The following is a 22,521-nucleotide window of genomic DNA, read 5'->3' as shown; positions in this document are numbered from 1 at the left end:
GAAGAAGTTCAAGTTCATCACTGCTGAAGTGAAAGCCATTATCTCTTGGGGAATGCTACTTTTTAGTTAGCTTTGCGACAGTATCAAAAGTAAATGTAGGATTGTTCCGTTGTTCTCAATTAGGTTTGAAAAATAGGCTGATCGAGCAGCAGTGAGGGATCTTCGATATTGCACGGTACTGTCTTGCCAAGCTAGTCGGAAGAGCGCCATTTCCGTTCCAATTTTCTGGAATTTTCTGCGTACCAGGGAGCAAATTCTTTGACATGTTTTTGGTTTTTAGGGGTGCGACTGCATCTAGGGTATTACGCAAGGTTACATTTAGATCCTCAGTTAGATGGTTAACCGATTTTTGTACTCCGACATCCTTGGGTAGGTGGAGGGAGTCTGTAAGGGTATCTAGGAATCTTTGGGTTGTCCGAGAATTTATAGCGCGGCTTTTGATAATCCTTTTGCCCAACCTAGATCGAGGCACAGACACGGTCTCAATGGGGATAGCTGAGCTGACTACACTAGTCGCAGACTGGCCTGCACCCTCTCATTGTGGCGGTAGAGCCCATTATCAACTTCCTCACTATACGTTACATCAGGATGCCACAATTAAAGACAATTTAATTTCCCTAATTTTACCCATCCCTGGGTCAACATTCTTGCCCCATACAGCCAAGATGTACAACTCACGTACAACCAGTGGAGGCTGGTGGGAGGAGCTATAGGATGGGCACATTGTAATGGCTGGAATGGAATTAATGGAACGGCATAAAACACAAAACATATGGAGACTATTTATTCAATTCCAGCCATTACAATGAGCCCATCCTCCTATAGCCCCACCCACCAGCCTCCTGTGCGTACAACAGTTGTGATACAATGGCGTTTTTCTGCACAAACATTACACAAGTGTTGTGACACCAATGGCTATGTAAACATTGTGTAGACAAACTCTCCATTGGAATAAAAAATATCAGTTGTATCACAACCATTGTCAAATGCATCCACTCTCTGAATATATAGTTTACCAAGCTACTTCACACTGGGAGAAGTTAAGCTACACTAAAGCTACCGTTAAGAAAAATAGTTAAACGTTTTTGAAAAAGTAGTTCACTACATCCAAACTACTGCTTGATGAAAAATGTATGCACTAAAGAGCTTCTGCTAAATCACTAAAATGTATTAAATTATTCTAAATCTGAAAAGGTCAGACTACAAATTGCAAGAACTGATCATTCTAGTCAGATCTTAACAGAATGTGCAATTTAGCCTATTAAAAACAAAACAGTTTCAAATGTAAATGACAATTAGGCAGGTCTGATGCCGGAAAAGGAAATTGCCTACTTCACCCATATTTTATTTCCTTTTTGCAAAAAAAAGTTGTCGTTACAGTAGTTCGCTACACAGCAAAAAGTTCAGCTACCGCCAAGCTACTGCAAAATGTAGGAAAATTACTAGTTGAACAACATGTAGTTCACTACCCCAACACCGCTGAATGTGTACGGGGGCCTCAGTCTGTACAAACAAACCAATCAAGCATTACTTCATATACTGTAGTATTGTTTTAATCTTGTATTTAAAAATAAATTAACGAAAATAACTTTAAACTGCAACAGAAGACAAAAATTAAGTTTACAAACATTCTTTGCCAGCAGGGGTGGAATTGCAGTGCTCAATGTAGATTACTTTACAAATGTATATAAAAAAGAATTTATTGGACATGTACACAAATCACGAAAGCATTCATTTACATACAGTAAACTGCACACAGTGGCCTACCACGAAACCATTGTTCTTCCAGCTACAAAAAAGGTATAGAAAATGTATTTATATATGTATATTTCATACACATGCCCCATTTTGGATGAGTTTAAAAAACTAAACTGTACAAAACAGCACACATTGGCGGTAATGGTCTGGATGGAATAATCACAACAGAATAACAATCCTAAAATACAAAATGATTAACCTTAAGAGCAGCTGGTTGAGAGATGTAGCGGGAGGTGTGAAGGGAGGGTGACGCTGAACTGATAGGCAGGCTACAGCTAGCTATACCTTGATCGGTGTGTAACGGTGTCTCATAAAATGGCAAAGTGTTAGTGAAACAGAGCAGTGGTTGTTCTTTGACATTGATGTCCATTCACTCCGACAAGTGGGAAGGAAAACGAGAAAGCTGGAGAAAGTTCTTACAGACAAGACAAGGAGTAAATGGTGGCTTAAGCAGTCCTCTAAACGCTGCCTGTCCCAGACAACCACTAATGAAAACTACTGAGCTCAAAACTTGTGAGACATCTCACAAGACAACCAATCAGCAGTCTGATCAAGGAAAATGAGGCGGGCCCATCCTTCCCCACACTGCCAACCGTTCGTAACGCCGCCTTCTCATTTGGTGCCCGAATTAAGTGACGAGCAGCTAGGACCAATTACAGAGGGTAAAGCTGTAAACTTTGGTTCTACAGGCAGGTGGGCAGTGTTCGTGTGGGCAGCGGACCGTCGGTCTCTCATTTTGTCTTTAACTTGGCGTGCTGCGACACCTGCTCTCTCAGACAAGCAGAGACTGTGTCGACCACACTCCTAATGTTATCCTCCATATAGTGATCGCCAAGAGGCTTCAACACCTGGGGAGAGAGACAAGAATGGTAGGAAAGACAAAAGAAGAAGGAGGGGGAATATGTCAGACGAAAGGAAAAGGGGGGAAAAGAGGATAAAACCAGTAACAACAACTGGAGGTGGAGAGAAAGGAGCGAGGAAAGGAAAGCAAGCTTAATTTGTTCGTTCGTACATTCATCCATACCAAAAATTGTGGCAGCTTATCATGCACACACACAATAAAACTTAAGCACCCGATGTCACCCTACCCCACCCTTAGCCCCCACAATCCCCTCAACATGGAATGAGAAAAAACAAATCAACAATGAAAGTGCAAACCTGTATTCTACATTTGTGGTGAGAACCAGGTATACAATTCAGTTTTTAAATACTAAACCAGCATGGCATGGGGACCATGAGCTACCAAAAAAGAAAACATTTATATATAGTCCTAAAAATGGACATGGGAAACCGAGTGAAGGGGGAAAAACAGCAGGTGCTAGTTTTTCTTCTTGACATTGTTGTTTGAGGCCAGTCTCGTTCTCTGGGCCGGTATCAAGGAACCCAACGGGACTCGACTCCTCGCCACCTCAAAGAGTTTGGAAAAGATCTGAAAACAAGGCAAGGGAAGTATTGTGGCCGTATTAATGACATTAGTGACTAAGTTATTTCTGCCTCCAAAATGACAAAATATGGAGCCTTTTTTCACCCTGTCCACCTCTCACCTTTCGTGGAGTCCTCTGTGGGAAGCACAAAGTAAAAGAGGGAAGAGTAATTAGTGGGGAAAGTAGTGAGGGAGGCGTCCAAATTCTCTACCCTTCTTCCAAAGTGTGCACTTGCACCCTCCCTCTCATGGATTTAACAATGGTTGAAACTCCCTCCAGCCAACGCTTACACCAATACATTTATTTTAAATCCATGGCGGGTGCACACTTCTGGAGAAAGGGTAAAGAATCAGGGTGCAACCAGAGAGACAAAGGCAGATAGGGAACAAGGGATGAAAAGGTTGGGCTGATGAGGAAATAAGAAACTTGATTTGGGGAGATTCTGGTTTGAGAGGGAGGAAAGAGATGTTTGGGTGAATCACATTCAGTCACATCCAGATAGGTTAGGAAAAGAACAGGATAAAAAGTTTGGGAGCGAATGCTCTCTGTGAAAGAGTAAGCAGGAGAGGGACATGGTGTGAGACGGGGAAAGAAAAGGGAAGAGAGAGTGAGGGGGTAGAAAGAAAAAGAGCAAAAGGGAGTAGAAAGAAAACAAGAGAAAGAGGTACACATTAAAAAGGGAGATGAGAGGCGTAGAAAGAGAAGTGTGAAAGAGCCCGAGGAAGAGAGAAATGGAACATGCATAATATTCGGATTGATCAAGAGACGTGCAGCAGGCATTTCTTCCCCCCCGGTCACCCACCTGCTCCCACAGGGTCTCGGCCACCTGGTCGATGACGCTGCCCACCTCGCGGAACTCGCCGGAATACTTCACATAGGCCCATAGGCAGAGCGCCGCCAGTGCCACGCCCATAATGAGATTACACACCGTGGCCACTGTGTTGATACCCAGGAAGCCCGTGACCAGTGACGCCACATACATGGCGAACATCACGGCGAAGAGCGTGGCGGGCGTGCGCGCCGCGTAGAACATGTTCTTGCCATCGTTGTGCTTGATGAAGTTGGTGAAGGCCTCGTCCAGCTCTGCCTCCAGCTGCTCCTGGTAGCACCGGCAGAAGTCCTCGCCGCCCATTTTCTTGACCGAGCGGAAGTGTTTGACCGCCACCTGCCGCAGGTTCGCGTGGCCGCGCTCCAGTTGATCGGGGGCCATGTAGGGCTTGTCGCCGCCGCACACCTGGGAGAAAGGGGAGTTCGCTATGAGGGACATACACATATTGTAACTCATTTACTTATTGAATATTCAGTGTCTTATAAGCCCATATGGCCTGGGCATCGACAGATGCAAGACAATTTAATAGCAATCAATCATACACACACGCATGCCTTTCCGATTGCAAATCAACCCCTAGCCTCTAAGTCTAGACACGTCTCTTTGCCTCTCAGATCTAGTAAAACTATACTGAACAAAAATATAAAAAACGCAACATGTATGTTGGTCCCATTTTTCATGAGCTGAAATAAAAGATCCAAGAAATATTCCATACAAAGTTCATTCCTCTAAAATTGTGCACAAATTTGTTTACATCCCTGTTAGTGAGCATTTCTCCTTTGCCAAGATAATCCATCCACCTGACAGGTGTGGCATATCAAGAAGCTGATTAAACAGCATGATCATTACAGGTGCAACTTGTGCTGGGGACAATAAAAAGGCCACTAAAATGTGCAGTTTTGTCACAAAACACAGCGCCACAGATTAAAGGAGCGTGCAATTGGAATGCTGACTGAAGGAATGTCCACCAGCGCGGTTGCCAGAGAATAGAATGTCAATTTCTCTAACATAGGCCAACGTCGTTTTAGAGAATTTGGCAGTACGTCCAACCGGCCTCACAACCACAGACCATGTGTAACCACGCCAGCCCAGGACCTCCACATCCGGCTTCTTCACCTGTGGGATAGTCAGACCAGCCACCTGGACAGCTGATGAAACTGAGGAGTATGTCAGTCTGTAATAAAACCCTTTTGTGGGGAAAAACTCATTCTGATTGGCTGGGCCTTGCACCCAAGTGGGTGGGCCTATGCCCTCCCAGCCCCACTCATGGCTGCGCCCCTGCCCAGTCATGTGAAAGCCATACTTTAGGGCCTAATGGATTTATTTCAATTGACCGATTTCCTTATATGAACTGTAACTCAGTAAAATTGTTGCATTTATATTTTTGTTCAGTATAGATGATCAATACAGAAGAAACAAGGTAAATGTGAACACACCAGACTACACAGGGAGGCTATACACCGGGACTAATCCAACCAAATCCTTTCAGATCTACAAGGAGCCATTGCGTATCTAGATGTAGGAGCTAGAAGGGCACAACTTTGCGGAGAGCACAAACGGAGCTATTTACCGAGTTTATTTAGAGCAGTCTAATGAAGATCTACGGTTAAATGGACAACAAAAAAAGCTTTACGACTGAATCAACCTCGAGTATAATGTAGGTAGTAACACATGCCACAACTCATCTGCACAGAGGACAACGCTTCAACTGCTTTTATTAGTCAAAGTCATACAGTAAATTGGATGCTTAAAACTAAAAGTAAATTGTTCAATTACCTGCTCCATGCCTTTGTTGTAAAGGTCTTTTGCTCCTGCAACTGCTGCAAGGTTGTTGGCTTCAGCCGTTGCCTAGGTGACAGCGGGAGAAAGCAGAGGGGAAAACGCAGCCGTCCTGAGATTAGGTTCCTTTGGTGCATCAACGTTCTCCTACATTCACATTAAATTCTGCTCAGGTTTTAAAGAGGCTATATAGAATACGTGTTGCCTCTGGAGGTGCTCTACCAAAAGGGGCCCTCTAAATAGACAAATATTGCTCAGAGATTACCTCATTGGACAGAAAGGGGCACACCTCCCCACGCCCATGAGTAAAAGCATATATTGTTTGCTAATCTCTCATTGACTAAGTAACATAAATGGTATCATAAGGTCTGTAAAAGGCTTTGGGATGCAACGAATGTTCATGTCACACAATACATTGTCAACAACAAGTGAAAACATGATCATGCTTCAGGGTTGTATTACCAGAGCATTTTGCAACAGAAGACAAAAACAAGCTTTGTAATAGGTTAAATTCAGGTAGTACCTCCCCGTTTTACCCCCGCCTCAAACTATTCTATTCCATTTTGTGCCTACTGAACATAATACAGTTGTTAGGGGAATTTATCATTGACTATCTGGAGAGTTAACTACCTGTAACATTGACTTGGGATGAGGCAGCTCCTCCCCTTGGTATATTTTCATGTATGCCTGTGCCGAAAAAGAAAAACACAAGCAAAAACTTTTTCACAAGAAGAAAAGGTATAAAGGAAGAAAAGTATAGAGGAAAAATGGGTATATAAAAGGAGAGGTATATAGTAAATCAAATCCAATGTTATTGGTCACATACACATATTTAGCAGATGTTATTGCAAGTGTAGCGAAATGCTTGTGTTCCTAGCTCCAACAGTGCAGTAGTATCTAACAATTGACAACAATACACACAAATATCAAAGTAAAAGAATGGAATTAAGAAATAAATAAAAAATTAGAACGAGCAACGTCAGAGTGGCATTGACTAGAATACAGTATATACACATATTAAATGAGTAAAATAGTATGTAAACATTAAAGTGACCAGTGTTCCATTATTAAAGTGACCAGTGATTCTATGTCTATGTACATAGGGCAGCATCCTCTAAGGTGCAGGGCAGGGTACAGGGTGGAAGCCAGCTAGTGATGGCAAGACATAAGGGGAAAAGGTATAAGATTTTAAACAATCGACTTACTTTGAAATACTGTACAAGGTCTCGGCACGTCACTTTGGATCCTCCGATTTCTTTCTCCACCAAGTTCTCCGGGGACAACAAGATTGGCACTAGGTTGACTAGCTCAGTCTTGAAATCATCATCAATATCTGGAGGGAGAGACAAGTGGGAAATCCATTTCTTGTTGAAATATTCCATTACAAAAATAAACCAACCATCAGTTGACCTTAAATGCAACTATATAAAGGCAAATGTGTTGTTTTATAACTTTGAAAAGGTTAGCTTTGTATTGTAATAGATTGCATTTATGTAGCACTTTTCTTCTAAGATAAAAAAATGCAAGTCTACAGTGAACCATATTCCCTAGGCACACCTGGATATCTGAGATGATTGGATAGATATAGCATTATGGTAATAGCTTCATCTTGGCTAGGTAGAAATTTGACCATAGTGCTTAGACCTATCCAATCGCTTCAGATCTACAGGAGTGCCTTGGGGTAGGGAATGGTTTATTTAGAATTGACAGAGTTGGCTAGGGGGTGAACTTTGACTAAAGCCTGTTTTAGCATGGGCAGCGCCATGAACTGTCAATACACTCAGAAGTAGAAGAAATTGACTACTTTAAAATGGATAGCCCTCAATGGCGCTGTCCATGCTCTCATAGAGATAGGTGTGCCATCTTTCCACAATGGTAATTGAGCAAGCTTTTCCTATAGCATACCTGTGAGTCTGCCATCAAAGTTGGGGTTGGTGGCCACCTTGAGGCCAGGGTGGGGCAGGAGGAAGCAGCCAATGTTAGAGAAGCAAGAGTGGATGTGCTTCCTGACATTCTGCAGCTCCTCGTGCTGGTTCTGTTTCACCTGCACACAGTGGAGAGACCCTTGCTTATTCAAGTAAATGGTTGGACAAATATTGTTCCAATTAACTTGTCTCAGATCTGTTTGTGCTGAAACCCTGATGAAGGCAGCATAGCTGTCGGAGTGTTTGCATCGATTACATTTATTTGGTGCAGCTTTTCTTTTCCATGTGCCGTTTGGCCTACTACTGGTCATTGTCATGCCAAAACATAACAATGACCATAACAGTTGGCAAGACTGCACAAACATATGACACCAGGCTGTTTGAATAGTGGATGCAAAATTTGAATGTGTGTAAGTGCTTTAGTTCCTGAAACGTCAGAAGTTGAAGCACTGATTTTCTTAGAACGAATAATGGAGCCAGTGAAAAAATACATACTTGTAATCTCTTCTCCAGGAAACTCTTCCCTCCTTCCAAGCCGTAGGGATGCTCGTAGGGGTAGCTCCAGTCTCTTATAAGAAACATTAAAGTCTGTTGTGGAAGACAATGAAGGAAGAAATAACAAGATACTATAGGACTATTGACTTTTCACAAAGGGTCAAGTAATGGTGGCCATATTGAATAAGACTCTAGAAATGCCCATTAGCGCCATCTCAATTACTTAAAAATCTCTTTATTATCCAATAAGAAATGTGTTGCAGGCCATTCATTCCGGAAAGGCAGCAGAGAAATGTGGCAATACCTGAAAGGGTTTCTCATAGATTTCTTCCAAGGCCAGCCTTCCATATTCGGTAAAGAGCTAGGTAGGGAAAAACAAAAGCCAGGCATAAATCAGAGTATTAGTCCACATCCTCGTCAAAAAGGTCAGTCAGTCAAACAATCTGACTGTTGCCATCTAATAGGATAGTGATGTCAATAACACGTCTCTTTTAAGAGAGTCTTCTGTTGAGTAGGTTTTAAAGAGACTATACAGAACTTTTGCTTCTGGGTGTGCGCTTGACCCAAAAGGGGTCCCATAGTCACATTTGAAGCCAAGATTTGACGTTCATTTAGCAATTAAAACATCCATTGTTTATATTTAACAAAGGGAGGAATCAGCTATACACTTCCATACAAGTGCTCTCTACTTGTGACCCACTAAGTACAATAGTTCCAACTGCATGGTTGATAATCAAAGGAATATCATGTCGACATTTCCCCCTGGAGGGCTATGATATATAACAAAGTTACAAGCCATTTCAAGTTACATCATCTGCTCGTGGAGTTCAATGTCCAAAGCTCATTGCCAAAGCAGTGTTGAAGATTGTAAGCCCCTTCCAAAACAATCCAAACATGCGCGCGTGCACACACACACCTGGAGATGTTGAAGGTCGTCTTCTTGCACATTCTGAGACAAGTTGTAAACCTAACGGGGGGACAAATCATCAAATAACCTGTACTAAAGTCTACATGGATCACATTTTCAATCAATGTTTTGCATGAATTGAAATGTTGGTACGGGGAGGAGGAAAGGCTGGTATTCAATCATAGTCTAGAACTAGCACATAACAATATAACTTCATAAACTGTCTGCATTTAGCATGCAATAACATGCACACAAGTCTCAGGAAAATGGCCAGTTTTTCAATTCGGATACTTACTGGCGAAAGGGGGATAGGTAGGGGCATTCCTCGTCCAAACAGACTATAATAAAATCAGTTCCCTACTATTGTTTTTGTTCAATACCAGCAATGAAACATACGCAAATTGTGGATCCCACCTACTTCTTTGAGCAGTGAATCCCTTAATATAAAGGGTACACAACACTGTGGGGGGGGGGGGAGCATCATACCTGTACAGAGCTGGTCATGGTGCTCAACGCAAACAGCGTCGCACAATCTTTGATGGTCGATTGGCTGTCGAAAGCCCCCTGTGTGTCGATTAGAAGAACAGCAACCTGCAGAGAAAGGATAAATCAATTAATAAGTCATATTCTTCACCAATCAAGGGGTATTAAATCAGTTGCAATAACCAATGGACAACTGGAAATCTTACATTGTCTTTAAAGGGACATTACACTCCAAAATCAAAGTTTGTAAACCTGTTTCGTAAATCCAGCTATATGCCGCAACCCAAAATGGATGGAGACGATAAGCGGCATATAATTTCTACATTTTGCTTCACAACTGATGCCGTTTGATATGGACTCATCTTGACTGTATCGGACAAACTTTGATTTTGGAGTGTAATGTCTTTTAAAAACAATTCAATCCTTGGTTGGAGAAAACGTGTGCCCACCCAAAGGAAAAGTAACTTTGTATTTACCTTGCTCCCATCTGGCTTGTCCACCACAAACACCTCGCTCCAGGCCAGGATGCCCGTGGTCTCCCTCTCGCAGCCCCCCCGCCAGGTGAAGCCCGTCAGTGGCTCCTCGTGCCCACCAAGCCAGGAGCAGGATGTCTGAAAGGAGGAAGAGGACACATCAAAGCAGGGCCTTAGCGATCATATGAGCCATGTAGCTACAGTATCGAGACTCGCGTTGGCTGAAGCAGTCCTCTCAGGCCCTGCCCAGAAACAACCTCTAGCCATTTCCCCTAGACAATTCATGTAAACCTGAAAGGTATAAGCGAGCAATATGGTCAAGGCCCTACCAAGCCTATTAGATGGCAAGAAATACTACCATATACTACAGTACCGGCTTATACCCATCAGATGTATTCCAGATATGCATGAAGTGTCTAGGGTTTTTTCTGGACACGCCCTTACTCTCCTATTGAACACCCCTAACCCAGGCTCTCCTGATTGTTAGCATACTTGAGTGGCATATTGGATATGATCCCTGCTCGAACCTCGAGGGGCACACACAAAAGCAGCCTTTATGCCTGGAATAAAGGGAAGTGTTCTTGCAAAACCGGTCCACAGTCCAAAGCATTGTGCTGCCCAAAATCAGCTTTAAGCATAGCTCAAATGGATTACAATCATCCCCCTAAACAAGTTATGAACAGAGAACGCTAATTCACTGACAAGGGTTTAGCAAGTTGTGGAAGGACATGTAGAGAAATCCTGATAAGTTTACTCCCTAAGCGTCCGATGAATGGAGTGAATGAATTCCTCGCAGCTCTTAATAGTTTCACTGAGTGAAAAATATGAGGACAATGTTCTCCAACTCAAGATAAGTATCATCTCTGGTTGGTTGTGGTATTTTACCTAACGAGTTTGTCTGAAGTCCATCCTTGTAACATTTTCTAGTAGGGCCCATAGAGTCTCCTGAATGTCCTACTTGTTATAATATGCCATTTAGCAGACGCTTTTATCCAAAGCGACTTACAGTCATGCGTGCATAAATGTTTTATGTATGGGTGGTCCCGGGGATCGAACCCACTACCTTGGCGTTACAAGCGCCGTGCTCTACCAGCTGAGCTACAGAGGTCACTCTTCATGTTAGATGTCCCAAAGCACCGCCATGTAGTCCAACACAAACACTATTTTCAATAAGCGATACTGGATAATTTCACAGCGCAGCTGCAGATAATAGCTCTTCAATGCTGCGGAACCTCACCAGTCATAAAGCACTCAGACCCACATAAAGTTCACCAGACATGTGACATAAGCCGTGCTCCAGTCCTCACAGGGTTTTGACGTCAATGGGTTTTCTCCGGTCGGGGCAAGTAGGTCAAAAGTCTACTGGCTACCAAGTGAATTTCTACTGTCGTCTATCAACTTAGCCCAAAGCACGCGTTTACCTTCTCTGGGAAATAAAAAGCGGGCGAGCGTTAATGTTGTATCCTGCCTCATATTCTAGTATGTCCCAGACTGGCGGGTTGACAGCCACTGTGTTTGCATTGCAACCTGTGCATTTCAATACTTGGTGGGTCAGATCAGGTGTGTGTCAGTATAGGCTGCCACTTAATGTGTTGTGAAATGTAAATGTCATTAATGTTGCTGGACGTCAGGAAGAGTAGCTGCTGCCTTGGCAAAAATACAACTAATTCTACACCTATATGGCCCCTCCTGGTTGTACAATGTACATGTACTATAAAAGCCCTGGTTATACATATAGGCCTGTGTGTAGCTTCACCTACCTTTACATGTTTTCATCTAGTATGACAAGCTTTCATCTAGCCTCACCTTGTAGCACACAGGGCCTAAAATTAAAACCCGACGGGCCAAATGCAGGTAGATTTTGGCATTGGCGGGTAAGATATACATTTCACCAGTCACGTTGGCGGCTGGTCAGGGCTCCAGTGCGAGCATTTCACTCACATTTGTGAATAAAAAGTCATGTATGATATTTACAGAAAAATTAATGCTGCAGTAGCCATTTTGTTTAATAGCTGGTAAATTAATCGCACAAAGTCAAAGAGCTATGAATCCTATAGCCTATCCCACCTCGCGCTGCAACTGTGCCTGGCTGGGAGCTGTGTGCACGTGAGGAGCTGAGTGAAAGCTTAATTTATAGAAGCACTGGCATAAAAGTTGGTCTAATATACTTGAAACGAAAGTCTACTGAAGTGAGACTTTGTCCTTGTATTTCTTGGCTATTTACATTGTTTTTGTTCACAAGCTAGGTTTTTTTTTTTTCAACGTTTGAGTTTCAACTGCTAGGGAAGAGAGAACAATGCAGCTACTAGTCAGACAATCTCACAGGCACAAACATGACTCCAGTCGCATTACCACGGTAACCTGTGAACATTGTCTGATCTGTGATAGTTTGGTTAAAAGACTGTCACAAATTATAGAAAAATAAACAATATACCACATAACTTCTTACTAGTAATGCATTTATTGTTTCAGAAACATTACAAAAGTATGCTCATCCGTTTTACTGCGTTTTGTTGGTGTAATTTGAGCAAAAACTTGTTGGCTGGTAAAAAATCTGAGTGACTGGTAGATTTTAAAATCTACCTACCACAGTGGTTGGTGGACCAAAAAGTTCATTTTAGACCCTGGTTGTACATGTATACTATACAAGCTTGTCTAGCCTCAACAGGTTGTACAAGTAAAACTATGTGTGGCCTCACCTGGTTGTACATGAAGCGCAGCATGAAGTCCAGCAGGAAGGACTTGCCTTTGCGGAAGGCACCGGCCACCGACACCACCACCACGTTGAGGTCGCACACGTGCTCCTGCAGCAGGATGCGCTCCAGCGCCGCCTCATCGAGCTCAAAGGCGTGGTCGTCCTCATGAGCCACAACGATCTGGACCGGCCTGGCCGACAACACGTCTTCCGCCGATAACAGGGCCTCCTCTTCCTCAGGGCTCATCTTATGAGGCACATCCTCCACCCCATGCCCACCTGGGAGAGATGTTTAGAATTATTAAAGGGGAAAGTCCTCACTTAGTTCATAACTTAAAAGAGAAGGTCCACCCCCAAATCAGAGTTTGTTAAACATTTTCAAACCTTAAAGTGGTTACTGGTTAGATAAAGTGGCTATTGCACACAGATACCTGCATATGCCTACTAGTTCACCCACAATATCAATTAAACTATGTTACTTTAACTAGATTTTTTGGGCATATTAACCCATTACGCCATCGTTTTCCACTCAACGATGCTAACACCAATCTGTAGCCATGTTAAACCTACCTAGCCTAAATCTTGGGTTACTGGAACTAGGCCAAATCTTGGAACTATAGTATCATTAAAAAAAACATCAGCAACGGTACTCTGCAGAGAACCCGATCAAAATGCCGATATGTCAAAAAGGTTATTTTGTTTTCTAAATGTTGTGTTAGCTAGCAGCGAGTTGGTGTCTGTCTGGTTGCCTTTCTGCCTCCTGTTTCTCTACGGTGTGGTTTAGACAGGTAGTCTATGGTCTGAGAGACACCTGCTCTGATCACACCAGTACGGTTCTTGAACGAGATGAAAATAGTTTAATTTGTGGGAACCGTCCCTTTAAACACCAGAAACAGCAGACTGCAGTCATAACAATAATGGGTCCCAGTCAATCTACACACAATGACAAAGTGAAAACAGGTTTAGAAATGTTTGCTAATTTATTAAAATAAAATAAAACAGAAATACCTTACGTAAGTATTCAGACCCTTTGCTATGAGACTTGAAACTGAGCTCAGGTTCATCCTGTTTCCATCGATCGTCCTTGAGATGTTTCTACAACTTGATTGGAGTCCACCTGTGGTATATTCAATTGATTGGACATTATTTGGAAAGGCACACACCTGTCTATATAAGTTCCCACAGTTGACAGTGCATGTCAGAGCAAAAACCAAGCCATGAGATTCAAGGAATTGTCCGTAGAGCTCTGAGACAGGATTGTGTCGAGGCACAGATCTGGGGAAGTGTACCAAAAAATGTCTGCAGCATTGAAGATCCCCAAGAACACAGTGGCCTCCATCATTCTTAAATGGAAGAAGTTTGGAACCACCAAGACTCTTCTTAGAGCTGGCCGCCCAGCCAAACTGAGCAATCGGGGGAGAAGGGCCTTGGTCAGGGAGGTGACCAAGAACCCGATGGTCACTCTGACAGAGCTCCAGAGTTCCTCTGTGGAGATGGGAAAACCTTCCAGAAGGACAACCATCTCTGCAGCACTCCACCAATCAGGCCTTTACGGTAGAGTGGCCAGACTGAAGCCACTCCTCAGTAAAAGGCACATGACAGCCCGCTTGGAGTTTGCCAAAAGGCACCTAAAGGACTCTCAGACCATGAGAAACAAGATTCTCTGGTCTGATGAAACCACAATTCTACTCTTTGGCCTGAATACCAAGCGTCACGTCTGGAAGAAACCTGGCACCATCCCTACGGTGAAGCATGGTGGTGGCAGCATCATGCTGTGGGGATGTTTTTCAGCGGCAGGGACTGGGAGACTAGTCAGGATCGAGGGAAAGATGAAAGGAGCAAAGTACAGAGAGATCCTTGATTAAAACCTGCTCCAGAGCACTCAGGACCTCAGACTGGGGCGAAGGTTCACCTTCCAACAGGACAACGACCATAAGCATACAGCTAAGACAACACAGGAGTGGCTTCGGGATAAGTCTCTGAATATCCTTGACTGGCCCAGCCAGAGCCCAGACTTGAACCTGATCAAACATCTCTGCAGAGAATTAAAAAGCTGTGCAGCAACGCTCCCCATCCAACCTGACAGAGCTTGAGAGGATCTGCAGAGAAGAATGGGAGAAACTCCCCAAATACAGGTGTGCCAAGCTTGTAGCGTCATACCCAAGAAGACGAGGCAGTAATTGCTGCCAAAGGTGTTTCAACAACGTAAAACATTTCTAATAACCCGTTTTGGCTTTGTCATTATGAGGTAGTGCGTAGATTGATGAGGGGGAAAAAACTATTTTAGAATAAGGCTGTAACATAACAAAATATGGAAAAAGTCAAGAGGTCTGAATACTTTCCAAAGGCACTGTATGCTGATGTTCTCTGAATAGTTGAGCTGCTCTTTGGGTGAAACAAAGGCATGTAAAATGTATGAAAAATGTATGCACTTACTAACTGTAAGTCGCGCTGTATAAGAGCTTCTGCTAAATGTAAAACATTGAAATGTAAACAAAGCTGAAAGATGAAAGAATACTGTCTGTACCATACGCTCATAGAAATGCACAACAGGAAACAAAGTGGCCGGAACTGGGTTGCAAAGTTTGCAGTTCGCAAATGGGTAAGAAACAAACATTGGTTAGAACAGTTAGAACAAAATGCACACACACCTAGCAGGCAGACGGTGCAGCCCTGCCAGCGCGACATCAATCGGCCTCCCCGGCCAAATTCTTTCATTAATAAAGTCTGTGGGCTCTGGTTCGGTTCCCCCTGTCCTCCCAAGGACAGTCAGCCCATTGGGTGGGGGGGGATCATAATGAGGGGCGCGCGCACACGTAGCCACCCTCATCACATTACAGTTGATGACACGGCAGTAATCGCCAGCCAGTCGGGAAGAACGCAAGACAAATAAAGCCCCCGTCGTTTCAGACTAGATCAGCACAACATGAGCGAGACATTTAAGAAGGGGTTAAGGGCAAAGCAACCAGTCTTGTGCTAATTGCTCTGCTAATCGAATAGCTTGATAGACATCTACACACCCAGCAACTGTTCATCATAGCCATGGCCTTGACTGACCATGATGACTGATGGGGGAAAGGGGGGGATTTGACCACCATGACCGGACCCTTCGTATAAATAATCCTGCCTTATGTGCTGCAGAATCGAAACAGCCTTCTGTCTTATAAGACTTAATATGGGCAATAAGGGTGCTTGACTGGGCACCTCAATAAGCATCTATAGACACAAACCTAAACCTGGACTAAAAAGCATGTTCAACTGAGAATCCTGTGGCCGGAAAATGTCCCTATAGGCATAGGCCTACACCTAGCGCAGTACCGGAATGGGCATCCACGGCCACAGTGTGTGTGCAGGATTTTGTTCGGGACCAGCACTAGCTAAAACGCACCTGGAGTCGCACTGTTAGAGCTGGAATGGAACAAAAGCCTGCACACACTGCAGCCCTCCCGGAACCCTAGTTTTGAGGATAGAAGTGTTGAGGCTAGAAGCTTCTTTGGCCAAATTAACAGCTGGAAGCCAATGCTGCTGGGAGGAGCGGGTGATGAACGTTCTGACTAAGTACGGGATGAGGAAGACTCGCTGCATTATTTAGAGTGCTTTGCTCATATACCAACGCGTTATCATGCCAAAACGTCAGGGGACCATCCAAGAGGATGGGTGCGAGTGACTCAAATGACTCAAGTGTCTTCAACTATAAGATGCTTTTTTGAGCTCTCCTAGCTGTGCCATACAGGAACTACAGCAAGCACACTGGTTTTGTTTGGAACACAACTCCTCCATCCCCACAATCACGCAATTACTGTTGTTTATGCAATCCAAAAACAGCTCATTACAAATCACAATTTGGGTCAGGTGGGCATAATTTGAAAGCTTGTTCAATTGCCAAGTTATAAAATACGTTCTTAGTGTTAGGCTTTCACAGGGCAATTCAGAGAAACCGATCGTAATTTCAGTGCGCATAGAAAGAGTCATACGTGCATTTAGTAGTGACTGGGGCAAGAAAGAAAAAAATCTATACATTTACAGGGATATTATTTTTGACGATACATCATATCGTTTTGATATTGCAGTATTATTTTTGCGCTAGTTGGCTGTACCTGCACCAAAACTCCAGTATTCTTCCTTCATAGTTTGTTCTCTCTCTTTTTAAATAGGGAACCAATTTGTTTCCAACACTTATTTCCATGGCTGATTTTCTCATGGTTCTCTTGTCCTTCTGCAGCAGACATATGGTGATCAACAGCCTGTTTGGAACATCGAATTGCAATAAAATCACAGTATAGAATCGCAATACATATCATATAGGCACCTAAGTATCATGATAATATCGTGACGTCCCTGACAATTCCCAGCCCTAGCATTCAGATGAGTGTGCCGCGGCAAATTTTCTTCACAATAGACAAACTGAAACATAGGCTCACTGTTCAGAACAACCTTGGGTATGACGCCATGTCATCTTGTAACTGTACATCAAACATAGTGATTATAAACATTGACACTGTACATGACAAGTTTTACGATATGGAAATGTGAAGTGCACATTTGGACTCACGGGTGTTTGGCTTGCATGACATCAGTGGTATTTTTTATAGCCTAATCTTCAACATCTGCTCTTTCAAAATACATAGTTCTCTTAAATTTACAGCATTTTCCTCAGACAAAAAAAATATTTGCAAAAGTTGCCCAATTAGCGGGAGGTACGGGAACAACGGTCTCGTGCGGTGCTCAAGTTCAGAACGGCAGTCAGTCAAAACCCATACAGCTGCTTATCAGTGCCCACATCTGCCATCTTCAACCCGTATATAGGTACAAGTGTGAAGGGTTAAGGGGAATTTGGAGAAGTCCAAGTGTTATATTGATTGGTGTAGATTAGGGATGTGCATCATTCCCTTCAAGACGATTTGATATGCATATAGATACATGGGCAACAATAAGATACAGGAGCGAGGTGTTTTAGTTTGAAATGATTTGGTGCGATTCGGTATATACACACATATAAATAATCATCGACGCACTAACAATTTCCATAAATATAAATGTTCAATTCTAAAATAAAATTAACTCAGCTGCTGATGGAGCTCATGAGCTGAATCTGTCTGAGCTGACATGTGTATAAATTATGTAGGTCTATGGTGTGTGCGTAAATTACGTATGACTATGGCGTATGTACCATGTAGGCACCTGATCTGAGCCATAAAGGAGATTCGGTATATACAACCCCACTACCAGATTGGGGGGCAATTTAGCCTGTTTTTTGTTGCCCCACTTTGGTTCTGAAATCACCATCACGCATTAATGAACTTGTCATTTTTGCAGATTAAGTGTTTGAGCTAGTAATGTATCAATATTTACCGTTCGTAAATTAGCTATGACATAGATACGGAATATATAGTACAACTTTGGATTTCACCCCATCTCAAAATCAAATGGTTTTGACCGTTTGGAAGTTTAGTGAGGTTCTTATCTCCTTCTGCTTTGGCCATGCAGTGTGCCTCACAAAGTGATTGCTGTCCTCGTTATGAAATAGTCAACGTTACCCTGTATATCTAAAAAATGACCATATACACTGATTGTTTAAAGCAAATCTACAAAAACTATTGCTGATTGTGAACCTGAACAACAAAAATAAAAAAATGTAAGCCCCGTTCAGCAGGTAGCCTATAGCCAGATGAGAGTTGTGTCTCCGGTTAAATGCTTAGTTTGACACTGAAGGAGAGGACGCATCAGTTGTCACAAAACATGAGGTATTTTCGGAAGGTAGAAAAGTAATATGTGCAACAGAAAAATAGTGAATCAGTGATTCGTAACATTTCCAATCAATTTTCTGACCGATGCATGCTACATTTGGATCGGTTTGGGGTCCGTAGACCGATGCAGTCTTAAAACTGATCCAGTCTTAGCTTAAACATTTGAATCGGGGGCCGATGCCTATTGGTGAATGGTAACATCCCTAGTGTAGAGTGGGGACTGGTTTTGTGAGCTTCGGAAGCATGCCTCATCAAGCCGTTTATCCAAAGGGCATCAATCAAAAAGCATCAACACCAGAGAGTTGTCAAGGCGGGGAGAAATATTACAGGAGGAATACAGTGGTGCCAGTAAACTATTGGCTGCTGCACAAATAGTGAACAGCAGTCGTCACGACAAATCAGAGAAATCAATACTCAATCAAATGCCATAAATATGAAGCAAGATATTGGGCAAGATGAAACCTATAACCTGTATGACATCAGAAAAAAATTATAATAATCTAGGCTAGAGTTCAATGGCATTTCAGAAGTGCTGGCATGCCTCCCTGCCAACAGTCCAGATGAATCAACCATTCTTAATATGTTAGTGCTAGGAGGGATTCTTGGGACATCCCTCCCCTATACACTAACCTTACCCATTTTAAATTTAAACATCAATGGGGTAGGGACGTTAATCTGTTAATCCAAACGAAACCAGACAAAATCATACCATAGGTCAAAGGGAGCTAACCTAGGCTATTTATAACCTAGGCCCTGCAATGTTGTTCACTTAGGCCAATGTTCTCTTGCTCACTTATCAGCACTCTGTTCAGATGCATGCGCAGATGTCAGTGTAGGCCGAAATTGCACATAGACATTGCTCTCGGTCAGTTTTGTATTTTCCCTACTAATGGTTAAGGTTAGGATTGGGAGAGGGGAAGCTGATCCTAGTCATCATCCTATAGCCGTAGATCTCTTCCGTCAGCAGTTGTCCACTGAGACAGCTGTGTCAGAGATAATGCCATGTTAGGATGATGACGGGACTCCCCTTTTAAGAGTCTGTGCCTTGCAGTGACGCAACTCGCACAACTGGAACTTGCACCAGTCAAGCACAATTTCTTGCTAAGCAGTAGGCAGTCTAAGCACACATAAATTAAAGCATACTCAGTTTGTCGTTACTGCAGGGGAGATATGTTGGTTGAGAGTGTAAGCAATGCTAAATGCCTGCTCCAACTAAGCTAGCTAGCTCATAAAATGTTAGCCAAGAGGTGCAAAAGATTGGCCTAGGTCTTAAGGGTGGAAATGGGGAGAAAATTGTATAGGAAAATTTTTTATTGTATAGCCAGACATAAGACAGAGTAGCCTCAAGTTGCCTCATGCTATAGAAACAGGAGATGGGCTCCTGCCCTATGGTCCATCCTGGCTCGAGCCTCGGACAAGGCTTAGCCTACTTCTTAGACAGAGGCAAAAGATCCCAATCATAGCTTTCCTTTTACAAATTTGCCATCCTCTTAATCTCCCACGCTTGGACGGATGGTCAGACGTAGTTATCTCCTTGTATGGGAACATTTCTATTCCTAACAATTCCAATAAGTTTTAATTCCTACACCTCTGACCTTGGCTCATTTCAAGAAGTCCAAATTAAGAAGTCCAGCAGAACCAACTTAAAGGGATATTTCGGGATTGTGGCAATGAGGCCCTTTATCTACTTCCCCAGAGTCAGATGAACTTGTGAATACCATATATTTTTAAAGTAATTTTTATGTTAGTTTGAAGGAAGTTGCTAACTAGCGCAATTGCTAACTAACATTAGCACATTGACGCTGGTTAGCATTGGCAAGCAAAACTACCTCCAACTTCTTCATACCGGACACAGATAAAAATGGTATCCACAAGTTCATCGGATTCTGGTGAAGTAGATAAAGGGCCTCATTGCCAAAATTCCAAAGTATCCCTTTAAAACATGATCTCGAGCTCAACCGAACTCCCTCCCCCACCAACTCAAGCCATTCCTCCAATCCACCATGCAATCCCAAGGACTGACTGGCTAGGTCAATGTTCAAAAACACACCATGTGAGATAGCCCTAGACTTGTGCATCAAAGCAGCTGGGCTAGGTAAGGTTACAGGAACAACTGCTGCAAGTAAACAAACTTGATCTCTAGGGCTTAGTGGAAGCAGTGAAAGTGTAATGGCTTACTTCCATGCTTGTTTGTATGCAGTCAGTATTGAAACATTTAATGATACAGTAGTTGGCAAGCTAAAGTATCACAAGTATTCCAACATCTTTGGTCAACTGGCTAGGTAAACTACCTAATCCTCTTGAAAGGGTTGTGTAACAGAATATAAGATCAGCTACTACAGCAGCTAACTAACGTATCGCTGGCCAAATTAATGATGTTTGCAGTAGACTAACGTTAGAACATAGGTTCCTTGGCCTCTTTCCCTTTAACAAACCTCTAACAGGTTAGCTAGATATCCAACTAAAATAGTTAGCTAGTTAGGTACACAAAACACTTATGCCACTCATGTCATCCTGTACTTTGATTATTCATTTAAAACGTTTACAAGCTCACGCTAGCTAACAGTAGCTATCTAATAATGACATTGACACATGAAGATTGCTTTGACATATGGTGGATCATGGCTTAAGGTACAAGTGTTGGCTAATGGGGCAAGCCATACTGGTAGTTCGCTAGATATAAAAAAAACTAAGACTACCTAGATTTACTAAAACGAGCAAGTAAGACAATTGTCAGCCAGCTAACATCAATTAGCTAACTAGCATTACAAAAAGGAACAGTCAGTCCTAGCCAGCTTATTGTGTAGCGCTAACTTAATATTACTGGCTAGTTAGTTTGCTAACGTTAGTTGAGGCGTTTGACTTTGTTGAACCGAAACATTTGGGTTGTCATAATATTTTAGTTTCAGTCATACACAGTCAAGACGTTAATATTAATTCAATATTTTCTTCCCAAAATTGAAAGGTGATGTTGAGTAGGAAACGAATAATGGGATGGATGCTCTGCACTGGAACTCGATAGCATTCCCTCGTCCATGATAACGTTAGCGCAGAATGAAAATAACAAGGATATTATCGTCAATCCTACAAAACAACCTAATTGTATTTATGTTAAGATATAATTTCCTACATAAGGATAAATAATAAGATATAATTTCCTACATAAGGATAAATAATACCTTCGTCGAAAATGCTGTTTTTGCAATTTTGCTGAGAGTGATTCCGATGCTTCAACCCGCTCTCCTCCGCCATCTTGACCCGTTCAAAATAATCAAATTCAGCTGACGTCAAAAAACCCAAACCCCCCCGCCTGCCTCTTTATCAAGTTCAAACGATGGGGGTTTTCCGCGGGGTCCTAAATTAAAACATGAAATATGTAAGAGCATTGTTTGTACATAGATTGAAAGACTCTACGTTCTGATTGACTTGTTTTGTTTATTATGGTCTGATAATGGGCATTGTTCTTGCCATACAGACACACACACACAAATGCCAAAACAAAATGTTGCCTTTAAATATGTTCAATTTATAAAATATCCTTTAATGAAAATCATTTTTGTATGTTCTATTTGGTGTTTAGAGATCTAGGATGGCAGTGTGTGATTATTCAGTTGCCCATGTGATGTTCATGCATTTTTCAGTTGATGTGCCAATTACTGACCCATGTAGACTGTAGAATTTTTGTAAATGGGAGAACAAAATAATTACATTTTTCCCCCACAGAATATATAGACAGACTGTGGAACGTAAAATACAAATATACAGAAATAGTTCAACTCCATGTCACTTATCACCAACTCCACAGATGTACAAGGACTGAAAGAGAAATAGGCCTAGCCCACTATAATCCATTATTAGACATAGGCCGGTATTGTGAGGGCAGCGAGCCATCAACACAAGTGGAAGCAATAGAACCAATAGAACAACCTAAAGCATCAATCATATTTATATAACTAACTGTGGTACATAAAGCAAAGCAAGCAGGGGATTGTAATGTTATGTTTCA

The 22,521-nt window shown here is 42.5% G+C and overlaps 1 protein-coding gene across 2 annotated transcripts; it reads right to left on the bottom strand.

The window, feature by feature from the left end:
* Positions 1 to 1,684: 1,684 nt before the first annotated feature.
* Positions 1,685 to 21,790, bottom strand: LOC123485528 (atlastin-2-like). Of its 2 annotated transcripts, XM_045216482.1 has the most exons (14): positions 21,695 to 21,790; positions 12,773 to 13,047; positions 10,077 to 10,211; positions 9,604 to 9,708; positions 9,127 to 9,177; positions 8,515 to 8,571; positions 8,211 to 8,303; positions 7,696 to 7,834; positions 6,996 to 7,123; positions 6,421 to 6,477; positions 5,788 to 5,859; positions 3,985 to 4,416; positions 3,303 to 3,317; positions 1,685 to 3,187 (listed from the first exon to the last, which is right to left on the bottom strand). In XM_045216482.1, the coding sequence occupies exons 1-14, from the start codon at positions 21,765 to 21,767 to the stop codon at positions 3,077 to 3,079; spliced, it is 1,743 nt and encodes a 580-aa protein (XP_045072417.1). In that variant the 5' UTR covers positions 21,768 to 21,790; the 3' UTR covers positions 1,685 to 3,076. The 2 variants fall into 2 exon arrangements, with proteins under 2 accessions (XP_045072417.1, XP_045072418.1); XM_045216483.1 differs by lacking the exon at positions 3,303 to 3,317.
* Positions 21,791 to 22,521: the final 731 nt, after the last annotated feature.

Source organism: Coregonus clupeaformis, unplaced genomic scaffold (genome assembly GCF_020615455.1).
Source record: "Coregonus clupeaformis isolate EN_2021a unplaced genomic scaffold, ASM2061545v1 scaf0721, whole genome shotgun sequence".
In the NCBI taxonomy this organism is placed as follows: Eukaryota; Metazoa; Chordata; class Actinopteri; order Salmoniformes; family Salmonidae; genus Coregonus; species Coregonus clupeaformis.
Note: the sequence above shows the minus strand (reverse complement) of the source record. Positions and strands in the feature narration are given on the sequence as shown.